Genomic DNA, 23,865 nt, shown 5'->3' with positions numbered 1-23,865 from the left:
GCCCTCTAGCTGCCTAGGCAGTGGTTAGCTAGTCGCTACCACCCTTTCATCTCAGCCTTGTACCCCCCCCCCCCCCAAACGTTACGCACTGCAGATGAGAGAGTCTGAGAGAACGGCCTCGTACAATGCCTATTTAAAACAATTTCTTGTGCCCTCAGTGCACGTATTACCTGGGAAAATCTCATTTTAAACCGCTGGATTGTTACCGACCACAATCTGCTTGTCACGATAGCACCAGAAGCCTCTGTGCACTTCCTGTTTGGCCTCCGGGCCCGGGTTTCATTTACAGTGGCCCGCCGTGGAGCTATTGTGGTGTACTCCGAGCTGAGTCGCAGGTATAGCTTTTCCCTTTTAGATCAGCGACGGTGTAGGTCAGTGTAAAGCTTTGCCAAGCGCTCCACAGAGACACAACAACAATGAAAAACAATACAGGCCGCGTTGAGAAAGAGAAAAAAAAACACTCATAAGCAGGTGTCCTCAACCGACCTCACAGCCGTCCTGAGAAAAAAACACCACAAATAAATACCGGTATTCTTCCCGGGAACTTAACCACTTGTAGCCTAGCCTCCCTATTTGGCAAAGATTGCTGATCTACAAGCTTGTAGATCGGATATTTTTGGGCGAAGAGATTTTGTGTAGAGGGGGAAAATCAGGGGGCCTAGTATAGACCCCTGGGGGACTCCGGTCAATGAAGTACGGTACATAAGGTTTAAGTGTTAATGGCTCATGTCTTCTTCAGTAATAAAAACTTGCCGATGGCAGAGAGAGAGAGAGTCAGAGGCAGGAGTTGTTTGTGCGATAAAAGTGATGGACAGTGTGAGTTGCTGTCTTTCTCAACCTTTGACCCCCGTTCTTCTTTCCCTTTTGGTGTTCAGGTGTTGTTTTCCCGCAGCGCGTCTCCACACGTGCACATCCGCCTGGACACGCGTCCCGTTTCCCCCAGTGTGGCCCTGCTGGCTGAAGACGGAGCACTGCTGCTGGCTACAGGAAACAAGGTGGGATGGTACACAGAGAGTTGCGTATGGCTGCAGAATCAGAATCTGTTTATTGGCTCAGTGTCTTCATACAGTGTACAGTGAAGTTGACTTGGTGCATTACTCTCTACAGTATACAAGCAGAAAATGTGGCGGTTTGCACCGCATTATCAGCTTGCCTGGTGTTGCCGGGTTTATTGTGCTGATGCTTCATGCTGACACTGACACTTTGCACTATTGTGCTGGCGCTTCGCAACATGTTGATCAGTGTGTTCAGGTTGCGGTACCCAGCATTAGCCAGGTTATTGTGTGAGTGAAATAGGCACTCTTGCACAAAACAAAACATAAAGTCTCTGTGCAAAACACTCACTCACTCTCACTCACCCTCACACTCACACTCACTCACTCACACTCACTCACTCACTCACTAACTAACTCACTCACTCTCTCACACACACACACACACACACACACACACACACACACACACACACACACACACACACACACACACACACACACACACACACACACACACACACACACGTGCACACACACACACACACGCACACGTGCACACACACACACATGCACACGCAGTGTAAGATATAGTAGGATATAGGATATAGGTCATTGAGACACACCCTCTCAGATAATAAATATTCGTTTCAACATGAATGCACAATGACAAACTCTGTATGAATAATGCTACATAACAACAAAAGCACAAGCACACACACACACACACACACACACACACACACACACACACACACACACACACACACACACACACACACACACACACACACACACACACACACACACACACACACACACACACACACACACACACACACACACACTGTGTGTGTGTGTGTGTGTGTGTGTGTGTGTGTGTGTGTGTGTGTATTTCGGGCATTCTTGGCATTAGTGAAATAATTAGAAAAACAGTCTTTCACTGGCACCAAGTCACAATGCTGGACATGGAGCTGGGCCAGCAGATACTTTCACACAATTATGTCCTCAAGGTTTAACGTCACTGCTCTCTAAACTACCCAGACAAAAGATCACGTTCCCGCTCTTTGTCCCGGTGGAAAGATTCAAAGATCATGTAACCTTACGTTTCTCTGCACTGGTAATGAATGGTAATTAATTTGAAACATTTCCTTAAGGTAAAATATTTACAAAATATATACAGTATATTAAGAATATATGCAAAATATATTAAACCATATGTTTATTGTGAAATATAGCCAAAACAGGCAATAACTTGATATTAATGATAGGTTTTAGTTTTTCTAGGTTTGGCGTTACTTTAAATGGTGGACATGTCTTCTTTACTTTCATATACAGTGTAATATACTGTGCACATTTTAGAGATAACATCCATGAGCTATCACAGTATGACCACTTTACACAAGGCTCATCAAAGAAGTTTCATGATTTTCTTGCAATAATAACGGTATTTGTAATATTTCAATATAACTTTTTTACATATGTTTGGTGCAACTCTGTGAACATAATTCCGACACAAAAGGTTGCACACACACTCAAGGTGTATGTGAGTGCTGATTGACTGTCCGCTCCCTCCCAGATCACCAAGGTGCCTCTGATTGGCCCCGGCTGTGATCAGCTGGTGAGCTGCACATCCTGCCTGCTGTCGTCAGGGGTGACGGGATGCGGCTGGTGTGATGGACGCTGTACGCGGTCCTCGCAGTGCCCCGCCAACACCACCTGGACGCAGGACCACTGCACCCCTGTCATTACCAAGGTAACGACCCAGCATGTGGTGGTGGCGATGATGTTAACCCATGAAGACCCGAGGCAGATTCTACAAGTGCCCTCTAATTCAGTAGTAACTCACACTTTCAAGATTTTTCCAATAACGTTAAAAAATAGCAGATGTACAAGCTCGCAGCACATTATGAAGTGAAAATCTAAAATGCCACAGTTGCTTTCCCGGTTTTAATGGGTTAATGAAGGTGATGTTGCTGTGTTGTTGATAATTGCTTTGCTAGTGCTGGTGATAATGACTGCTTTGTAGACGTTTATGTCAATGGTGAAATGAATAGCTATAGTATTTATACATGTTTTTACTTGAAATCTATTCTATCCTATGGTTTGTTATCATTATTTGGTTCTGCTGTGCTCTGGGTTTTTTGAAAGCATTTGAACCCTGAAATAGAGAATGGTTTTACAGTGGCACTTTGTTATTTAGTCACACTGACCCCAGCTGTGAGCCTCAGTTGGCTGCAGTTGGCTGTAGGGATATTTCACTTTCTTCTTGACTTTATTGCTGCACCACACGTCGTCACATGGTCTCTGTTTTACAAAGCCCACCAGACAGAGAGCGCCACTATAGAGGACTGTTACAATGGAATGCTTTAACTGTGTAACAAAAAAAAAGCAGCTTTAAACCTGGATTGGGCAATGTGGGGTTTAGTGGTACCCCATGATGGGTTGTTCTTTTTTATCCAAAAAAAGAAGAAGAAAGGAATTCCAGGAAACTTGATACTCACATGGTTCAACAGTTTACATCTAGATGTAAACACTAGATGTTAATTGTTTTTGAGGTCCTTAAAAAGCCCCGACAGGTGACAGGAACAGGTGACTCTAATAAACGTTGCACAGCAACTGCACAGGACAAGAACCAGTTAGTTGTTTTTATAGGGAAACCACTGAAAATACTTCTCTGCATTTCACAAAGCACACCGTCAAGCCACCCTGCCACCACATCATCAATACAACAGACTTAATTATACAGACATCTCAACCAGACCGCTTTACACAGCAACACAACAGGACAAGACACAGTATAAACAACTGTCCTCCTAGTCCTTTTTATGAGGTGTACGTTATTAAACAGATCTCTGCATTGCACGACAGAGTTTACGCTACTGATGCAGAACTTGTTGCAGTTAACTTAAAGGGTGACCAGTCCCCCATCTTCCTCTCCACTCACGCCACTACTTTAAACAAGACATTGGTCTCTAGTTTGAGGAAGGTAAACTGGCACGCTTGGCCGGTAACTACGCAGTGCAGTGTTTTCTCCAATTTCCTTAGGCGCTAATTGCCAGCAAGTTTCTGCTGACTGAATGTGAAAGTTTGTCTAATGCTTTACTGCCCATTACAGCCATATCTAACCGCCCAAATGATTTCATTTGGAGAGTCGCACAGACCTATAGCTTGTGAATAATGCAATAACAGCAGTGTTCCTGTGATGGCTTGTCCCTGTAGAAGAAGCACTCAACAAACAACCACCAAATTGTCAAAATGCAGGTGGTTATCACTAAATAACAACCATTGCCAAATACCTGTGACGTAACGTGCTATTGTATTGTAAAACATCATGAAAGCGTCATCCCCTTTAGAGTTACTGAACATGTTGATTCCCTGGGTACCACTGACTGTACATTGTATTACCATTTCTATTCATACAGACCATTTTACAATGATTACCTTTTCAGTTCAGTGAAGCTGACATGTTTTTACCACTCAGCCAATAGAGCATGCCTGTTTGCTCAGGGGAGATATTGAATTTTGAGCTTCAAGCAGGACCAAGACCGCGTTGTGAGCTTGTAGATCGACTATTTTCTGTGAAGGACACAGGGCGGCCAACTAAATATAAACCTGTGTGATGATGGTTGCTGTCCAGATCTCTCCGGCCACCGGGCCTTTAAAAGGAACCACGGTGGTGACGGTGTGCGGACGCAACTTTGGCTTCAACAAGACGGAGAACTTCAAGTCGTCACTGGTGACGGTGGAGGTGGGCGGAGCCTCCTGCAAACTGTCCAGACAAGAAAATGGGTATGTCAACAGGTGAGGGAAGTGTGTGTGTGTGTGTGTGTGTGTGTGTGTGTGTGTGTGTGTGTGTGTGTGTGTGTGTGTGTGTGTGTGTGTGTGTGTGTGTGTGTGTGTGTGTGTGTGTGTGTGTGTGTGTGTGTGTGTGTTTGTATTACTATACTTGTGAGGACCAAACGTCCCTACAAGTATAGTAGAATTTGAGGAATAGACGTTGTGAGGACCATTTTTCCTGGTCCTCGTGTGAAAAAAATGTTGTTTTATGGTTGAAATCATCTTTAAAGATACGTTTAGAATTAGAAAAAGATTCAGGTTGGGGTTAGGTTCAGGATTAGACCTTTAGAGGTTAGGTTTAGGGAGTTGGGGTTAGATTTTAACCTATTTTATACTTAGTTGTGCGGCAATGTCAAACACCGAAAAATAGCCGATCTACAAGCTCACAACGTGTCGCAGCGCGACACGTTGTGAGTTTGTAGATCTGCTATTTTTCGGCTCTAGACTTGCGGTTAAAGATGCCCCCAAAAAATAAAATCAATCATAAAATCGGCTTCCTAAAATGTTGATGTCCTCACAAGTATAGTAATACAAACGTGTGTGTGTGTGTGTGTGTGTGTGTGTGTGTGTGTGTGTGTGTGTGTGTGTGTGTGTGTGTGTGTGTGTGTGTGGGTAGTTGTGTACATGCCTGAGTACATTCATGTGTATATTTGTGTATAGTGTTTTTTTATGCATGCACATTATGTCTGCTTGCCTGTGAGTGTGCGTGAGCAAACATGTGCGTGCTTGCGTACTACACATTTATGTACCACACTGGGTAGCTAACGGATGAATGACCTCGTCTAGAACAGTAAGTGTGTTCTAGGGTCACAGAGGGGCTTATAATGATTGTTCTGTTGAAGGAAGAATGTTAAGACCCTCTCTTTCCTTGCGACGCCACAGAACAGGAGCTGTGAGCTCCTATCGCATATTACACATGACTCCCCTAATTGTTAAACTGCTGCAGAAATCGCTGCGTCCAGATTTTCCACTCCTCCCCAGTCCAGCGTGGCCCTGCAGTTGAATTCAAAAGCGCCCATTGCCTAAACAAGTCCCTCCCCGATCATAGTCCTCTCATTGTTTACATGTTTGAACCCCCCACCCCGGCCGAAGATTGCCTCTTTGTGCTTTTCTGCTGCGTAGTAGCTTTGTAGCATAGTAGCTTATCATTGAATTAGGCTAAATGGTAGATTGCGGCGACAGAGCATAATGGCTGATCTGTGTGTGTGTGTGTGTGTGTGTGTGTGTGTGTGTGTGTGTGTGTGTGTGTGTGTGTGTGTGTGTGTGTGTGTGTGTGTGTGTGTGTGTGTGTGTGTGTGTGTGTGTGTGTGTGACTGGCTGGACGGACGGACGCATGTTTAGGTGGACTGAGCTGCATTGTTCTCCAGTGGCCAATGGGAATTTCACCCCCTCGGGGCGCATGGTCAAGGTGACTAGTGGTCACAAGGTGGCCCAGATGGACGGATTCTCCTTCGTGGTGAGAACTGACGAGGACGTGTGAAGTGCAAATGCAATGTTCAAGTATTCATCTCTGCACATTTATGTCGAAAATCAAAGTACACACACTTGCAAAGAGGACGTTGTCGAGACCCGATCTACAAGCTCACAATGTGTTGCATCGCAATGTTTTGTGACTTGTAGAACTGCTTTTTTATTTTTTTAAATCGTTTTGCTATGTGCATATTTGTGTACATTATCACTCATTTTAAGAACAGTGGTAATCACACGTGACTTGTAAAACATCTGTTGTATACATTTATTTGTGTACAAAACTGTCCAAACCTCCAGTAGATCAGTTGAGTCTTACTGTAACTTCTGACCCCAGGACCCAGTGATCAAGGAGATCTTTCCTGAGTTTGGGCCAAAGTCTGGAGGCACCATGCTGACCATCAGAGGAGCTCACCTGGACACTGGCAACAGGAGGGAGGTGATCCTGGGCAAGAAAACCTGCACGATCCAGAGGTCAGTCCTAGACCCATGTGTTAGATCGATGTGTCAATGTGTTAGGCAGTTTGTTTTTTATTGGAATATTTACCATTTCAAACTGTCTGTGTGTAGAAAGCGTAAATTGAGCAAGGGCAGAGAGAGGGGGGGGAGGTCATACAGATTTACAGCAAAGGTCTCTCCAGCCAGAATCAAACAGGGGATGCTGTATAGTTGACTCACTGTCCAGTCACCTAACGATACACTGTCCTGTCCCGCCCCGTCCCCATGTCACTTTCCCCTGTAGATGACCTGTTCAGATGACTAACCATATGTATGTTGTCTGTCTGTCTGTCTGTCTGTCCTCAGCGTGTCATCCACTATGCTGACCTGTAAGACCCCTGAACATGCGGACGCCTCCAGTGTGCCGGTGAAACTGACGGTGGACTCTGTGGAACGCCACGGCCCCAGCCACTTCACCTACAACGAGGACCCCATCATCAACAGCATCCAGCCCTTACGATCCTTCATCAGGTGACTCACCAAACACAAAAAATATACAGTATATTGCAAAACATATAGATAAAATATATTTTGGAACCTGGAAATATAGTTTGGGCTCTCAAAAAGGTTTTCTCCCATGTACAGTATTTTAGTTTTTGCCCAATGCTACAGTATATTTATACTATACTATATCTTTTGTAATAATAGCAGTAACAAGTAGCAATGCCTAAAACAGAGGAAAAGAAGGAAGGAAAGAAAGAAAGAACCATATTGTACTGTAATATGTAATGAAACATATTCTCCCAGACTGAGTACATCTCCATGTCTCCAGGTGGCCACCTGGTCCTCAGATGCACAGAGAGATTTATTATTGAGCACAGTCCTCAATAATAAATCCCAGAATAGAAGGAAAATGAAGAGCTGGACTGAAAATTGAATCATTAGGTGAGCCAGTCATAATCAGGGCAAGGAAGTGTAAATGGGAAAAAAGGAATAGCTACAAGGTTGAGTGCAGGTGTCTGACTGTGGAAGCTTAGAAAAGAGATGTAGACCAACTTGCTTCATCTCAGAGGAGGTAAAATTGAGAGAAATAGAAGTGGGGGACTTTGAGGGAGAATATAACAGGGTGAACAGGGGACACATTATCGTTCTCGTTTTACAGCGAGGGGAAACGTGTGGGAGGTGACGAGTAGCCACACTAACCGCTAACGCTAACTGCAGGTGCGTCCCACTGGGCATCTACTGTATCCCCGTCTGATTCTAACGCTAACCGACAGCGCATCCGTTCTCCTCTCTTAGCGGAGGCTGCACGGTGTCGGCTCACGGCTTCTTCCTCCAGTCCGGCCTCCAGCCCCAGATGGTCCTCACCACCACTCACCATGACCAGGAATTCCAAGTGGTGAGTTCATTGCACGGATGACTGCACAAAAATGAACCAATAAATTGGCTGGGTTTCACTCTAAAATGATATATCCTGCATCTGAGAAAAGTGCTCTCAACTGCTCAGGGCTAAAGTTGTCATAGCCACCGTTGAAAAATAGTAACAACTACTCATGGATTGATCGATAAAACATACTTGTTTAGTTAGACCACTTAAACCCTATTTACTTCATTGATTGGAGTCTCCCAGGGCTCTATACTTGGTCCACTCCTTTTTTTCTCTCTACACCAAATATCCTTGCCGAAAATAGTCGATCTACAAGTTCACAAGATATCAAAAACTGCTATTTTCACCAATTTTGACATGCCCAGAATAGGGATGCTAGGGTTCTAGTGGTTGACAAAGAAACAAAAACTGTTCATACGTTAAGTCCTAGTTTGACAAAACCATAACACTTTTACAGCCTGGATCCTCTCTACTTTATTAGATCTTGAATGATGTACTACTGCAGCTAAAGATATCTTCCCCCCAGACTGGTTGTAATTGCATGTCGGAAATGTACCTCACAAATACTTCTAGGCCCCCGTCACCAGCGTGGTATTGTCATTATAAGCATTTAGACCCCTGAAAAAAAATAAAAAAACATCTGAATAAAGGGCATGTGATAATGGAAAGGAGAGAGAAAATGCTAGACAAGCAGAGAAACGAAAGGAAATGGAAAATCCACACACGCTTTGGAGAGCCTCATCACCTCTGACTCAACACAGGGAGACGGTGGGATAATCTGCCTCCGCTCACATTCTGCAGACTTTATCGCTGTTGTCGGGCTCAGATTTTAAAGGCCCCGGGGGTCGTGAAAGTCACTCAACACATACAGTAGATGATCGAGGAATAAAAGTTTAAGATATATCGAAATTACACACACCTACATGCAGGAAGTTGTCAAGGACGGACTCCAGCCTTGAGAGCGTGGGCCCCGAGGCCTTCTAAACTATCCAGCCAAGAGGTCTTTCTCTGGCATTCACCAGGGTGTCTTAAATTGAAGCGTCTAGATTCAAGGTAAAGTAACTAAGTATATTTACTCAAGTACTGTACTTAAGTACAATTTTTACTTTACTGGAGTAATTCCATTTTTCTATACTTTTACTTCTACTCCTCTACATCTCAGAAGCAAATATTGTACAATTATTTGAAAACTTTAGTTACTAGTTACTTTGTAGATTTAGATTATTATTACAAAACATACATTAACCACTTCAGCCCTATTTAAACATTGGCTATTTGAAAATAGCCGATCTACAAGTTCACAACGTGTCGCGATGCGACACGTTGTGAGCTTGTAGATCTGATATTTTCGAAGGATTTTTATACATTTTAGGCATTTTGTTAACTTGTGAAATGGGACATTCTGTATAACGAGTACCTTTACTTTTGGTACTTTAAGTACATTTTGATACCAATACCAATAAGTCCATTTTGAATTCCGGACTTTTACTTGTAACAGAGTATTTCTACATTGCAGTATTGATACTTTTACTTAGTAAAACATGTGAGTACCTTTTCCACCACTGTATGTCATTATAGGCAAAAAAAAATCTGTTTAAAAAATCGTCTGAACAACAAACTCACAACATATGATATTTTTGCCATTTGTCATACCATGGTGTATAAAGGGCTTAAGTAGTTAACTCATAAAACCAGTCCAGAGGCTGTGATTCACTATGCCTGTATTATTTCAGCTTACTTTTTTTGCGAGAAATCAGCCTTGTCACCAACCTTTTATTCAGAATTTGATGTGTACTGTGGATTATCATCAATATGTGATGAAGGTGGTCTTAGTTCTACTTTGACTCGTGAATCAAAAGGTTTCAAATTGTCATCATAAATTATACTTGCTCAGACCTGTTCTGCTTGCAAGGTCAAGCCCGGTGACTTACAGTAAGTAGGGTGATTATGTGGGAAGGGATGCATACAGAAATATCAACACTACATTGTTAGATCCAGCACGCAATAACCTAATAATTCAAAGATTCAAAGGCTTTAATCATCACATGCTCAGGCATGTATGTGTGCAGTGAAATTTTGCAGCAATACAGCATAGCAGCAAATTCTCATATGTTACGTTACTACGGAATAGAAAAGGGATAAAATCCGCAACACTGGTTATTTCTCAGCTCCACTTGTTTATTGCTTCAACATTTTGATCCAGTAGGATCGAAACGTTGACGCAATAAACAATGGAGCTGAGAAATAACCAGTGTTGCAGAGTTTATTCGTTTTCTGTTGCATGGCTTTGTCCAGCACCTGGGTGAAATTAGATGTGCATACACTGTCGCCTTTGCACATTATTGTGGAATGCCTTGTATTCTGCAAATAAATTTGCCATATCAAGTCAAGGGACCTATTTTTAACCTGACCAGAACCTGACTGTGTCCAAAAGCAATGGCAGACTTGATAATGTCTCCATCATGTAGAGTAGCTATCCTGCTTTGAGATTATAAACAATTCTTTGCTGAATATTATTCACTGTATATTGTATATTCAAGTACATTATTTATAATACAAACATCAAGCTAGCCAACAGACCTTTTTTTTTACCCTGGTGGCACCTGCAGAAAAAATAACATAACATGCTTTTTTCCAAACAAACTGACCCCACTTTGCTACGCTTTTTATAAGGTGCTCGGATAACTATCTCCCATCTCAGGTTTCATCATCACACGTGTTGGAAAGTGATCCGTTGGGAGCAAGGTTCGGTTTTCTGGGGGATGCCTTTGATATCCCCCTCCCTGGCCATGCATTTTTATCGCCAGTGTGGATATGTTTTTTTCCCCCGCTGCTGGTCAAACTTAATTAAATGCACACATTTCCTTTTGGTAAAAGTAGATTGTCTGATATGTTTGATCATGACACATTGTGAGCTTGTAGATCGCCTATTTTCGCCTTTGTCATACGGGGAAGCATATTGGGCTTAAGTGATTAAGAACATGTCCCCCCACCCCCCAGGGGGGAGAGGCGGCTCCACTGAGACATGTTTTTAAGTGAGTCACAACAAGCAGTCATTTGCACACACAGTGTGTTGTTTGTGTTGGGGAGGAGGTGAGAGAACAAGCAGTACTCTACGGCTGTGCAGATGGTATCTGTTGTACCTGAAGGCACGCGCTGGTCCAGGCTGCAGGTCTGGTCAGGACCCCCTCTGAAGATTACAGCCCTCAGTAAACATGTAACCCCCCCACACACACACACACACACACACACACACACACACACACACACACACACACACACACACACACACACACACACACACACACACACACACACACACACACACACACACACACACACACACACACACACACACATGTAGACACATGCAGACGCTTGGGTGTCCATGTATGGGCAATTACACTCAAAAACACACAAACATACATCCACACACATACCTGCGTGTATGCATATTCACACGTTCATTTTCTTAATCTCTCTCTCTCTCTCTCTCTCTCTCTCTCTCTCTCTCTCTCTCTCTCTCTCTCTCTCTCTCTCTCTCTCTCTCTCTCTCTCTCCCTCTCGCTCTCTCTCTCTTAAATACACACACAGAAACACACACCCTACATGCGGCTCACTTTTCAGTTTCTTTTTCCCTGGTCATTGACCTGTGATCGGGTCAATGGTTGAGGGGGCCCCAGGGAGCCCGTAGCCTCGATACACACAGACAACAGAGGAGAGGGCCCAGACGCATTGAGCTGGCCAAAGATCAGGAACCACATAAAGTTTGTCTCTAAAAGAATCGTAATCAGCTGACCTGAGACCTGAGGGTTACTACGGATTCAATGAAGTAATGAAGTAGAGTATGCTGTTGTACTACTACTGTATGTCATGAGAGAGCTAGAACTAGTTGATCAAGGACTATTTCACAAGGTTTCTTAACCACTTAAACCCTATATACTTGGTTGACCACAGTCCTCCATGCTTTCCCTCTGCACCAAACAAGCTCACAGTCACAACACACAGTTTTCACCGAATGTTCACCTACATGTGACACCTATTGTGACACAGTAGGATGCTAGGGTTCATGTGGTTGAAATGGTACCTAGAAAGGATATCAGTTTACTTCTTAAAGGTCTGCTACAGTTCATGTATATCATTTCGCTATGATGACAGCAGCATGAATAAAACGGAGTAAATGCACTGAAAGCCAGGATGCATCTTCTCAATGTTTCTTTGAATAGTAATAGTAATACTTGTTGAGCAGTTTACCTCTTTAAGACGCCCATTATTGTTTTATGCCAATGAAAGAAATAATTTGAGTAAACACTAGAAGGCAGGGTTTGTTGTATTCAGGAAGTTGTTTGAATAGAAAATGTGATTTGTGACACAATTTAACTTTGAAATGTTCAATCTGTGATTCTAGCATGACACTTCCTGTTGGAACACTGTCGCTTTGATCAAGCCTTGTTTACATCACCATTTATCCTGTTGGAGATGTCATTTCCTCAGAGACCTTTGTCGGCTGAGCTTTTGATATAAGGACTGATGTGTGGGACAGAAACGATTTAATTTAACTTCTCTTTTGAAGCACATGGGAAAATACTTTTCACACTCGCTTCTTTCTCACCTGCAAATGCATCTTTTGAAGAGTGTGAATCTAAAATGTGTTTCCAAATATATTCCAGACTGTTCTTTAGTTATAGTCAGTGAAATTTATGTGATCATGTAATCTGACCAGTCATGCTATAGTCAGGGCACCAGTTCTTAGGTTTATGGATAGCAGGTGAACAACCAGAGGTCAGCATCTTAATGTGCTAGTCATGGTGCAAAACTGCTGGGTTCATAAGTTTACACAAGGGATGGATTCTGTCCAATTCAGTCGATTCACGATTTCAAGTGGATTTGAAAACCTTCTCCCATGAAACGGACCTGTTGTTACTTTTCGCAAAAGAGATTTCCCTTCTAAGAAGTGGACTTGACTGTAAAAATGCACTTGGGTCTCAACCAAACACTCGAGTGTGCAAAAAACCTTTGAGAACTGTGGAGGAATTTGTCGAAGCTTAGCCTGGCACGATAACTCTGGCCGGCTTACTGTTCCACTAAGATATCGATGTGCCTTCTTAATTTCAATAACAGACCACAGAATAGGCCAGACGACAAATAGTGTAGTGAATCCTTCCAGGGAGAGGACTCAGAGGCCTGTAATAAATAAGACTATCATTACTAATGATTTAGGATGGGATCGCTGCCCTGTAGTGCCCCAGCTGTCGCCTGTTAAATTCCTTACAGTAATCGGGGATGAGTTAAGGCATGAGCTGAGAGAGGACGGCATAAGTGTCTTATTGTCTTAACCCCGTGGGGAAAAGGGAGAGAATATAACGCAGCGGACATCATCCCTGTGGTTCCAACCAGCAGCAGCACTGTCAGTAACACGAGCCCAGTCTGTCAGTATCCTCGAGCTGTGGGCTGTCATCCTCCTCTCCTCTCCTCTCCTCTCCTCTCCTCTCCTCTCCTCTCCTCTCCTCTCCTCTCCTCTCCTCTCCTCTCCTCTCCTCTCAGCGTCTGCTGACTTAAAGACTGAGAAAGTTCCTTGTCACAGTGTCATAGAAAATAGACAGGGCGCAAACACCAACACACAGCAACAAACAAGCAGATACTCACATACACACGTGCACGTGCGCACACACACACACACACACGCACACAAATGCGTGTGTAAGCCTAAGAGACTTATACTGTAGATGCTCATCTTGCAGCCTCTTGCTGATTTCATAACAAAGCAGGTTTGCGTGGCAAAGGAAAACAGACCCTCCATTCAACAACAAGGAGATTTGGGGTCTCCACGAGGTCCGTAGCAGGAAAAAAAAACAGCTTTGACTTGATATCTCCTTCTCGGATCACCACTAAAGCCCGGGCTCAGCCAATCTCAGCTTTCCCACAAACATGAAAGAGCCTTTTTTTTTCTTTTTTTTTTTACGATCCGTAGGGAAAAGCTGGCATAGTCACAAAGACAAAGGGGGGCTGCAAAAAGAAGGAAAATGGAAGTGTGAATTTGCACATTACTACGGCCCCCTACTACAGGGTGTAGAAATGTGGACACTGGGGTCTGTGTGCTGCTGTAGAGTACATGGTCTGCTTTAACGACGGGCTTCACCGTAGCAGGGCACCTGTCCTGTCAGTTCATGAATTGGCTTGTTCTGTCCGTGTCAAAGTATCTCCTCTCTCAGGGGACCTGCGCTGTGCTTCCTATCCAACCATGGTGCTCTTAATCCCCCAGCTGACACCTGAGGGCTTCATGAGGCTCTTCTCCCCCAGGCGAATCGAGTCCGCGTCTGCTTAACTTTCTACCGCTACCTGTGCAATGGTGGACAGTAACTACAACAGTACATACTTACTTACTTGAGTACTTGTTTTGTTTTGGTTTTTTTGGAAGCTGGTGACTTTCACTCCGCTGCATTTCAAATTGAAATAATGTACTTAACACTACATTTCTAGGAGGGGATTCTTGGGGCCGAAAATCACAAAAAAATATTATGATTTAACCTCTTAAGCCCTATTTCAAATATAGTGAAAATAGCTGATCTACAAGCTCACAACGCATCGCAGCTGCTATTTTTGAAATAGGGCTTAAGTGGTTAATTCATAATGTATTTATTTGTCATTTACAGTCCCAAGAGTCCCTAGAAATGTATTGTCCAAAGAAACTCAGAAAATGTACCTTGTAATTTGTACTTTTGAATACTTGAATATTTACTTGAGAATATACTTTGTCCACCACTGTCCACAATGCATATGATGAGTCCCCTCAAACCGTCCTGTTTACCAGGCGGCAGATAAATCACTCTTAAGATAAATCACTCTAAGATAAATCACTCTAAATTGGACCAGCAGTTATGTACAGTATGTGGGAGCTCCATTATGACTTGCCTTTTTCACAGGCCATAACAGTTAAAACCCCCCCCGCGCCCCCCAATTGGGACCTTCTGCTTCCACCGTTGCCGGTTCCAGACTCGCCGGTTCCATCATCGCCTGGCCGACATCGCCGACAGTAAAGCTCTCACCCGGCCCGCTGCCTTATTGCCGTATAGCCTAGCGGACAATTGTATTTGCAGCTGCTGCTCACAGGCAGCCCACGGGCCATTCGGTTCCACTCGCCTCGCTGGACGCAAATAAGAGGAGACGTTCGCTAAACAATGAATCTGCCTGGTGTACTGACTGAGGTTTCCAGTAATTGACAGGATATTTTTCGTAGTGCTCTCCAGAGAGCCGTTTTTACTCTGCAGACTCACTCTAGCTGCACTCTCTCTCTCCTGCGCGCTCTCTCTCTCTCTCTCTCTCTCTCTCTCTGTCAGGGTGGGAGGTAACACTCGCCGGGGTCATTCACTTTGTTTTCGTTCGATCCCTCAGCCGCAAGAGTTAGTTGGGGTGAATTAGGGCTGTGTGTGTGTGTGTGTGTGTGTGTGTGTGTGTGTGTGTGTGTGTGTGTGTATGCACACACAAGCGTGTGTATGCACACACAAGCGTGTGTATGCACACACAAGCGTGTGTATGCGCACACAAGTGTGTGTATGCATGAGGCTATGCACACGTGTGTGTGTGTGTGTGTGTGTGTGTGTGTGTGTGCCGACGCGTGTGTATATATACACATCTGTGTATTTCTCTGTGTGTGTGTGTGTGTGTGTGTGTGTGTGTGTGTGTGTGTGTGTGTGCTCTCCATATGGGCTGCTATTGGCCTGCAGGGACCCAGGTTGGGAAGTCCATGTTGCAGCTGAAACAGGAAGTTCCAGCAACACATCACTCTCCACAGCCACAGCTACTGCCGTTATCAACGACTCTCATGGGAGTCAGAGTTCAATCGGGATGCCGGAAGCCACATATTGACCAGTTTGTGAACCTTTTTTTAGATATATAGTATAATACACTTTACAGCCTCTGTGTGCAGGGTCACAGAGCACAGGAATTATGTAGCTAACACATGAATGAAACGATAGCCAGAGGTTCATTCTCCACTTTTGTCCAAAGGAGTGTTTCGCTGAGCTCGCATTCTGTTCTTCAGCAGCAGCCTGCTTCCCAGTCGTGTTTCATATGTTCAGACCGGGGAGCTGCCCCAGTACAGCCCCAGTCTGTTTAACCATGTGAACCCTAGCATCCCTACTGCGTTGCAACACGTTGTGAGGTTATAGATCTGCTATTTTCAGCAAAGAGATTTTGTGTAGAGGCATTAAAAAGTAGGGCGCCTTAGCCTATTATAGACCCCTGGGGGACTCAGATAAATTAAGTATATATGTATGGAAACAAGCCCCCAGGGCCTTTTGTGTTATCCTTTTAGCATAGCTTGTTAAATTGTATTTGCCGTGCTGTTTCCAATGTGTTAATAAAGTATTCAATCAATCAATCAATCAATAGGGTTTAAGTGGTTAAGTGCCATGCTATTGAGTGTCACTTATTTACATGCACATTGTAATGTACATGTACTGTTTCATGTACATTGAAATGCCAAAGATCTTCCACACACTAAATGTACTAAATGTATGTATTGTTTACTGGATCCCCACTAGTAGCTTCCACCTACCACATACTGTAGGCATATATCATTTGCTTTAATACGTTATAATAAGCGTGGTTTAATAATAATATGCAGTGTAATATGCTATGTTCATTGTTTATTGTGCTGAGATATTTCTGTGTGTGTGAGCCCGGGGACATTTCCCAATCACGCGTCTGCGTGGGTTATCGACTCAAGGACGTTTACTTTTGTAGCCTGTGAGGTAAGCGCGTATTATCGCTGGCTCTTTACCACATCGCAAATACCAGCGCTGATCTCTCAGCACAGGGCTGAACTAGTTCAGTCAGCTCTAGCAGCAGGTCTGCATTGAGCTTTACAGGAATCTGCTGAATGCTGCACTTTCTGAAGGCTGACACCCAGCGTGGATTGATGGGATATGTGCCTTGCTTACTTAGTCCCCCCACCACAACCTCCATAATCTATATCGCAAATTGTGTCTTCAACTCACCCAAGTGCCCCAGGCTACTGCTCTGCAGTACAGCGGGAATTCTGCCATAATGCAGGGGTTTCAATGTTTTTTTAATGTTTCTTGACGCAAGGGAAGTTAAGCAAGCATGGCTACCCTGCTTAGATTTTGGTGTAAGTGTATTCCTCAATGGCATCATCGCAGTAGTTGTGAATGGACAGGAGAGCGCTTCCCGTTCCCTGCCCAAAACGTACCTGACAGTCTCTGGATTCAAACGGATTCCCTGTGAGTCCTGTGAATCGAACCATTGACCTGTCCGTCAAGTTAAATGGCAAGTGTCGTAGAAATATTAACTTTTCGGAAATAGTTTTTTAGATGGTTTGGATGTTGTTGTTTTTTTATTCATTTTCATTGGTCATTTGGTCAGTCGAGGACCATTAAAATCATATGTTACATATACTGTACAAACACAATATCTCTCCATCATGTCTTGGAACCCATTTTTGGATCCCAACCCACTAACTGAGAAGCTGCAGTTGAACCTGCAGTTCAACGAAAAACAAGAGAAGCCCCCCAAACGTTCTGTTATCAGTTCTTCTCTCATGGATATGCTTTGTGTCAGTCATGTGTGTGAGGCTGTTAGAATAACAGATAATCATAGTTGGCTTCTAATGCTAATTCCTCCACCGCAGCTCATCTATCAACAACAACCTTCAGTATGAAGCCCGATTTATACTTCGAGTTCGTACAACACTGTCACGCGTCGGAAATCCCTGATCTACGAGCTCACAACACAAGCTCGTTGTTCGTCGTTCAATGGAGAATAGATTACGCAGAGCACCCTTGTTTCTATGTCCTGTGTTGTTGTTTCATTCGGTTCCTCCTGGGATGGGATGGCTTGCATCACACATCCTAATCACAGCTATTGTTGGACTGAGTTTCTTCATCAGACAGACAGCTGCGCATGAAATTCCTCTAACTGTGTTTATCAAACTGTGAATGGGTGTGTGATTGTGCCATGTTTACTGCATGGCTCCGATTTCATGTATGAAACCCTTTTTCCATTGCCCTTCAAACATTTCAACGTTTTGCAGTTGCGCAATGTTAAAGGTAGGAAATGCGCCAATGTAGCATGGAGATGTGTATGTGCGTGCGTTGTGTGTACATGTGCATAATGGACACGATGCATGCTCACATAGAGCATGCATCTGTATATATGCAAGTGTACGTTACGCATGCACAATTGCGCACGTGCGCTGTGCAGGCTGGGTCGTTTGAATGTGTGTTTTGCATGTGTGTGTGCGTGTGCGTGTTCAGGGTGCGTGCACCTGCAAAGACACAGTGAGGATATCGTACATAATAACTACAGGAGCGTGCGTGCTGCATGATCTTAAGACTGATCCGATGACAGCGATGCATCAACATGTCTTTTATCACACCATCATTGTGATCCTAAAGCCTCATAAATGACACCAAACATCAGGCATCCAAAAGGAAGTTAGCGCTCCCTGTTTGCCTCTCCTAACGCCTCAGTTCGGTAGACGCACATTGTAACTGCGTCACGGCTCAGTGAAACGGATTTAAGCTCTTTTTTTTTGTCTTCCACTCGGGGGTCGTAATGAAAACAGCAGAACCTGGGAGGCCTCGCTGATTTCAATCCAGGGGTGCGGTTTGAGCTCTGTTGTGCCCCGGGGGCAAGGCACTTAAACGCAGCGGCGGCAGTAAACGAATGGTGTCTGCAATTATGGAGTTTGTAATGTGACAAGAGTAAAACCAGCTGACAAGCCCAGGATTACTGCTCGTTCATTATGCTGTTGGACTGGAGAGGAGATGCAGAGAGACTGGAAAAGTAGTTTCTTAACTTCGCGTTGGTTGGTGGTGTGTGCATCATTGTTTATCACTTCATGATCTGTCTGTGTGTGTGTGTGTGTGTGTGTGTGTGTGTGTGTATACGCACGTGTGCATTTTTGCACTTGGGATTTATCTATTGTGTTCCACCTGCGTGTGTTGGTGTGTGGGAGGATAATAGAGTCTATTTTTAAAACAGCTTTGATAGAAGAGGTGCATTTTAGACGGTGGATTTAACCCATTTAATCCGGGAACGTGTCTACAAATGTCTTCTAAATCCTAACAGTTCTCTGAAACACTTACAGTATGTTGCTATGATATCAGTGGTTTTCAAACTTTTTCATGTCAAGGACCCTCAAAATTATATGTGTTTGGCCGCGGACCCCATCTCAAAATATTTAGTTCCAGGGACCCCCCCAGAAGCAAAGATTTGAGTTACAAAAGTTTGATTTAAAAATACATATATTCAAAGATTTGCACAAATGTTCATGATTTTTCAAAAATAGCAGATCTACAAGCTTGTATATCTGCTATTTTTGAATAGCCAAAGTATAAAATAAGGGTTAAAGTGGTTCAAATCTAAAATGACAGACGCTTTCCTGGTCTTAATGGGTTAAGAACAGAAATCCACGACCGCTGTTTCATCACGTTGCCTTCATTATGGCCGTCATGGTAACACAGAGACAATTTAAACAACAAATCAAATCCAACAATAAAACTTCAGGTGCAACGGATGTCAGAGGATGTCATCTGTGTGGCTTTGAAGTTGACAGTTCATAATGCCCTCTCCTCCAATGTGTGTGTGTGTGTGTGTGTGTGTGTGTGTGTGTGTGTGTGTGTGTGTGTGTGTGTGTGTGTGTGTGTGTGTGTGTGTGTGTGTGTGTGTGTGTGTGTGTGTGTGTGTGTGTGTGTGTGTGTGTGTTTCCCCATCCTTCCAGAGCTGTGTGTATGGTGAGAACAGGACGTCCATTCAGTGCACCACCCCCTCCCTGGCCAAGCTGTCCCTTCAGCCCCCCGTGGTCACCAAGGTGGCCTTCGTCCTGGACGGCTTCTACACGCCGCAGATGGACCTCCTCTACGTCGAGGACCCCCTCTTCCAGGACCCCAAACTCACCTCCAAGGACAACAAGAGCGTCGTGGAGCTCAAGGTGTGTATTTTATTGCTAAGAACTGATTATTTAGAAGGCGAATTAGATTTCAAGGTATCGACTGAAGCTGATCTAATGCATAACGCTATTGTTTGAAGCTGTTCTCTGATGTTTGTTTGAATCTACTGAGATGAATGGACACTTCAGAATGTCGTTGATGTTGACCTGCACGTTGCACTCCGCTCTGCAAACACACTTTGCATTTAGACAACACATGCACATACACATACCTGCATGTAGACACAAAAAACACACACGCACGCACGCACGCACGCACGCACGCACGCACACACACACACACACACACACACACACACACACACACTGTCCCTGGTGACTCACAGTAGACCGACTTGGGAAGGAAACAATACTGAATGAAAACAGGAACAGGGGTCTATTTCCCATCGTTCCCTCTCTGCCCTCCTTTGCCGTCCTCTCCGCGGCCTCGTATTGTTCTGGGTTCCTGAGGTCAAAGCCCTTGACATACGAACGCTACCTTTCACACAGACCCAGCCCGCTCCCCTAGGTGTCAAAAACAGGCCTGGTTTAAAGGAAACAATGAAAAAGAGAGGTTTCTTGCCCCCTCCCCTTCTTTTCTTTCATTCTCATTTCGTTGACTTGCAGCTCGATGGTTAGCGGCAGCTGCGTGGACCGGCTCGGTCGCACGGGATCCTGGGTCTTTTTTTTCTGTACTTCTTTCTTTCTTTTTTTCCCAGACACGACCTTGGCCCCCGACACTAATACACCATCACCCCCCTACCCCTACCCTAGCACCCCCACACACGCACACACTCCCTGCTTCCCTGCATGGCTCTCCCTGGCCCAGACAACCCCCCCCCCCTCCCCCAAAATGTACACCCAGGGGACTGTGCCAGGCACTGCACCGAGACAGGGCACATTTAGTAGTGCCATCTGATAACTCTGCACAGAATAGCCATCAGAGGATAGAGGCCCATGTGCAAGCATGGAGCGCTGCTTGGAATAGTGGACCTGGTGACCCAATATCATGTCTGGACCCCGCAGTATTTATTGAATTAAAAACATCTAGAACCCGTGACGTGACACCCCCAGATGCAAGGCTCATTTACTGCTGTGTGAACGCTCCAGTCCCAAAAAGCCTGCCAATGAGATCAGGGCCAAGAAGGGAATGTTTATATTTACATTTTTACATTTTAAGCCGCTAAATGTTGTCACTCTCATCTCCGTGTTGACTTAATAAGTCTATAGAACAGGCTTCAATTCAATTCCCTCTGATGAGAAGAGGGAGTAGGACTTTTTAATAAAGACAATTAATGTGTATGTGATGGGGAAGGGATTTGAAGAGATTTGGGTTTTTCAGAGTGATGTCTCTGTGCTCTGTTCTAACAGGAGTAGGAAGGTCCCCTTTTTGGTTGTGACTGACAGCTCAGCCCCTCCTCCCTGCTGTTTGCAGATCCAGTATATTTGTGTTGGCTCACTACCGGGCAGCTAATCTCCCGGGTCCGCTTCATGGGAGAAAAACAACCGACAGTTTCGACACTAATTATCATTACAGTAGAGAGCTGTTTATTTACTGCGATGTCTTCTCATAGATGTTCTCTAGTGGTTGTCTAGGTTGTGTCACGTATCGTATGAAACAAGCAAGAAAAAAAAGGACCCAACAATTTCCAACTTTTATAATTTAGCCATTTATTAGACGCTCTTGCCTTACAAAGCGTAAGATTGGAGTAGGCGGCATGAAACCTAGTCAACAACAGGATAAACACAGTGCCAAGAAAACCTTTAACCACATGAACTCTAGCCTCTCTATTCTGGAGCTGATCTGCTATTTTCAGGAAACAGATTTGCAGAGAGGGAAAAAGGAGGGGGCCTAGTATAGAATCCTGGAGGACTACAATCAATGAAGTATAACACAGTATAAGTGTTTACATGTAAGTGATACAAAGTAACCTAGCATCTGTCCACATAATATCCTTATCACCTTTGGACGAGCAAACAGCTCTCAGACAGATAAATGCAGTCCATTTACCATTTTGCTTCTGGATAACATAACACCAGCAGCTATCTAAGTCAGTCACACAGTGTGGATTTTTCACTCATCCTAATTGCAAACAGTTGGTTGAACTGGCGCTCTTTTCTGTTTGTTGCCCGATGAGTAAGTGTGCACTGTATCGGATGGTATGTATCGTGTGTGTGTGTGTGTGTGTGTGTGTGTGTGTGTGTGTGTGTGTGTGTGTGTGTGTGTGTGTGTGTGTGTGTGTGTGTGTGTGTGTGTGCGCGTGTGCGTGTGTGTGTGTGTGGAGTACAAGAACAGGTGCCGGCCTCCTCTCTGTGTCAAATTGGAAAATCCCAGGCTGTCACGCGAGGAATGTGATCATTCCCTTTATTGCCTTCTGCTGTGCTCGTACAAATGAGCATGCATGTCTGTTTCTGTGTGTGTGGGAGTGCATGTGTATGTACGGTACATGTTGGAGCGTGTGTGTGTGTGTGTGTGTGTGTGTGTGTGTGTGTGTGTGTGTGTGTGTGTGTGTGTGTGTGTGTGTGTGTGTGTGTGTGTGTGTGTGTGTGTGTGTGTGTGTGTGTGTGTGTGTGTGTGTGTGTGTGACAGAGAGAGAGAGAGAGAGAGAGAGAGAGAGAGAGAGAGAGAGAGAGAGAGAGAGAGAGAGAGAGCACAAAAAAGTGAAATAAAAAAATTGAGGAGAGATGATAAATGTGGGGATCAGGGGATGATGGAGAGACTTATAGAAGAACTAAAGAGAGAGAAACAGTGAGAGACTGAGTGAGGGAGCGAGAGAGGGAAACAGGGAGAGAGAAACAGTGAGAGAGGAAAATTAAGAGGGAGACCAAGCGAGGGAGCGAGAGAGAGAAAAACAGAGAAAAACAATGTGAGAGAAAAAGAGTGAGAGATAAACAAGAGTGAGAGAGACAATGATAATCCTTTAAATAAACTTAATTTGTGCGCTTTTTGAAACATGGTTACAAAGTGCTTTGCAAATGGAGTGAAACGGTTCTGACTAAGTTTATGATCAAACCAAACAACACACACTCACTCCTATACACACATCCACTTATGCAAACCCGCCCCCACACACACACGGACAATAGTTTTATTTCTCTGTTCCGAGACATTATTAGTCAGAATCAAACACAGTTGAAAATCACATGGTCAGCAAAATGAAACAACACAAACTCACTACGTTTCTATCTTACTCACATGCTGTGTGTGTATGTATGTACAGTATGTATACAGTATGTGTATGTACCGTGTGTGTGCGTGTGTGTGTGCGTGCATCCGTGACCTTTGAGTGAGCAGTAATGAGTAAGATGGATCATGTGTATGATGTATGTGAGTACAATACATCAATTCTCTTTCTCTCTCTCTCTCTCTCTCTCTCTCTCTCTCTCTCTCTCTCTCTCTCTCAGGGTGACCACATGGATAAAGAGGCTATGAAGTGCCAGGTTCTGACAGTGTCCAACCACAGCTGTGAGAGTCTGATTCTGGTGGGGAACACTCTAGAATGTACCGTCTCCAACGAGCTGCATTCTGCAGCCGCCACCAAGGAGCTGCAGGTGGAGGTGAGAACAGAACGCACACACACACACACACGCATGCACAAGCGCGCGCACGCACGCACGCACGCACGCACGCGCGCGCACACACACACACACACCACGCACACATTAATACACAATCATCAAACATCATTTACAAATAATTGCTTTTGGCATGAACATAAATGCTGCATACTTCCTTTGGTGTTTGATTTTAAGGATGATTTGCCAGTTTTTTATTGATTCCATCGTTCTTC

At 44.2% G+C, this 23,865-nt stretch overlaps 1 protein-coding gene across 3 annotated transcripts in view; it reads left to right on the top strand.

Moving 5' to 3' along the window:
- Window positions 1-23,865, top strand: part of met (MET proto-oncogene, receptor tyrosine kinase) — a 73,300-nt gene that overhangs the window by 25,375 nt on the left and 24,060 nt on the right. For 2 of the 3 annotated variants that reach the window (XM_084059749.1, XM_084059747.1), the window contains exons 4-12: window positions 876-995; window positions 2,572-2,748; window positions 4,633-4,796; window positions 6,174-6,288; window positions 6,637-6,773; window positions 7,104-7,268; window positions 8,037-8,136; window positions 19,868-20,077; window positions 23,480-23,632. In XM_084059749.1, coding sequence (XP_083915875.1) covers window positions 876-995; window positions 2,572-2,748; window positions 4,633-4,796; window positions 6,174-6,288; window positions 6,637-6,773; window positions 7,104-7,268; window positions 8,037-8,136; window positions 19,868-20,077; window positions 23,480-23,632 — 1,341 coding nt within the window. The remainder of the gene's footprint in view (window positions 1-875; window positions 996-2,571; window positions 2,749-4,632; window positions 4,797-6,173; window positions 6,289-6,636; window positions 6,774-7,103; window positions 7,269-8,036; window positions 8,137-19,867; window positions 20,078-23,479; window positions 23,633-23,865) is intronic. The other variant, XM_084059748.1, reaches the window with a different exon arrangement.

This window comes from Gymnoscopelus microlampas, assembly GCF_963454915.1.
Source record: "Gymnoscopelus microlampas genome assembly, chromosome: 6".
Lineage (NCBI taxonomy): Eukaryota > Metazoa > Chordata > Actinopteri > Myctophiformes > Myctophidae > Gymnoscopelus > Gymnoscopelus microlampas.
Note: the sequence above shows the minus strand (reverse complement) of the source record. Positions and strands in the feature narration are given on the sequence as shown.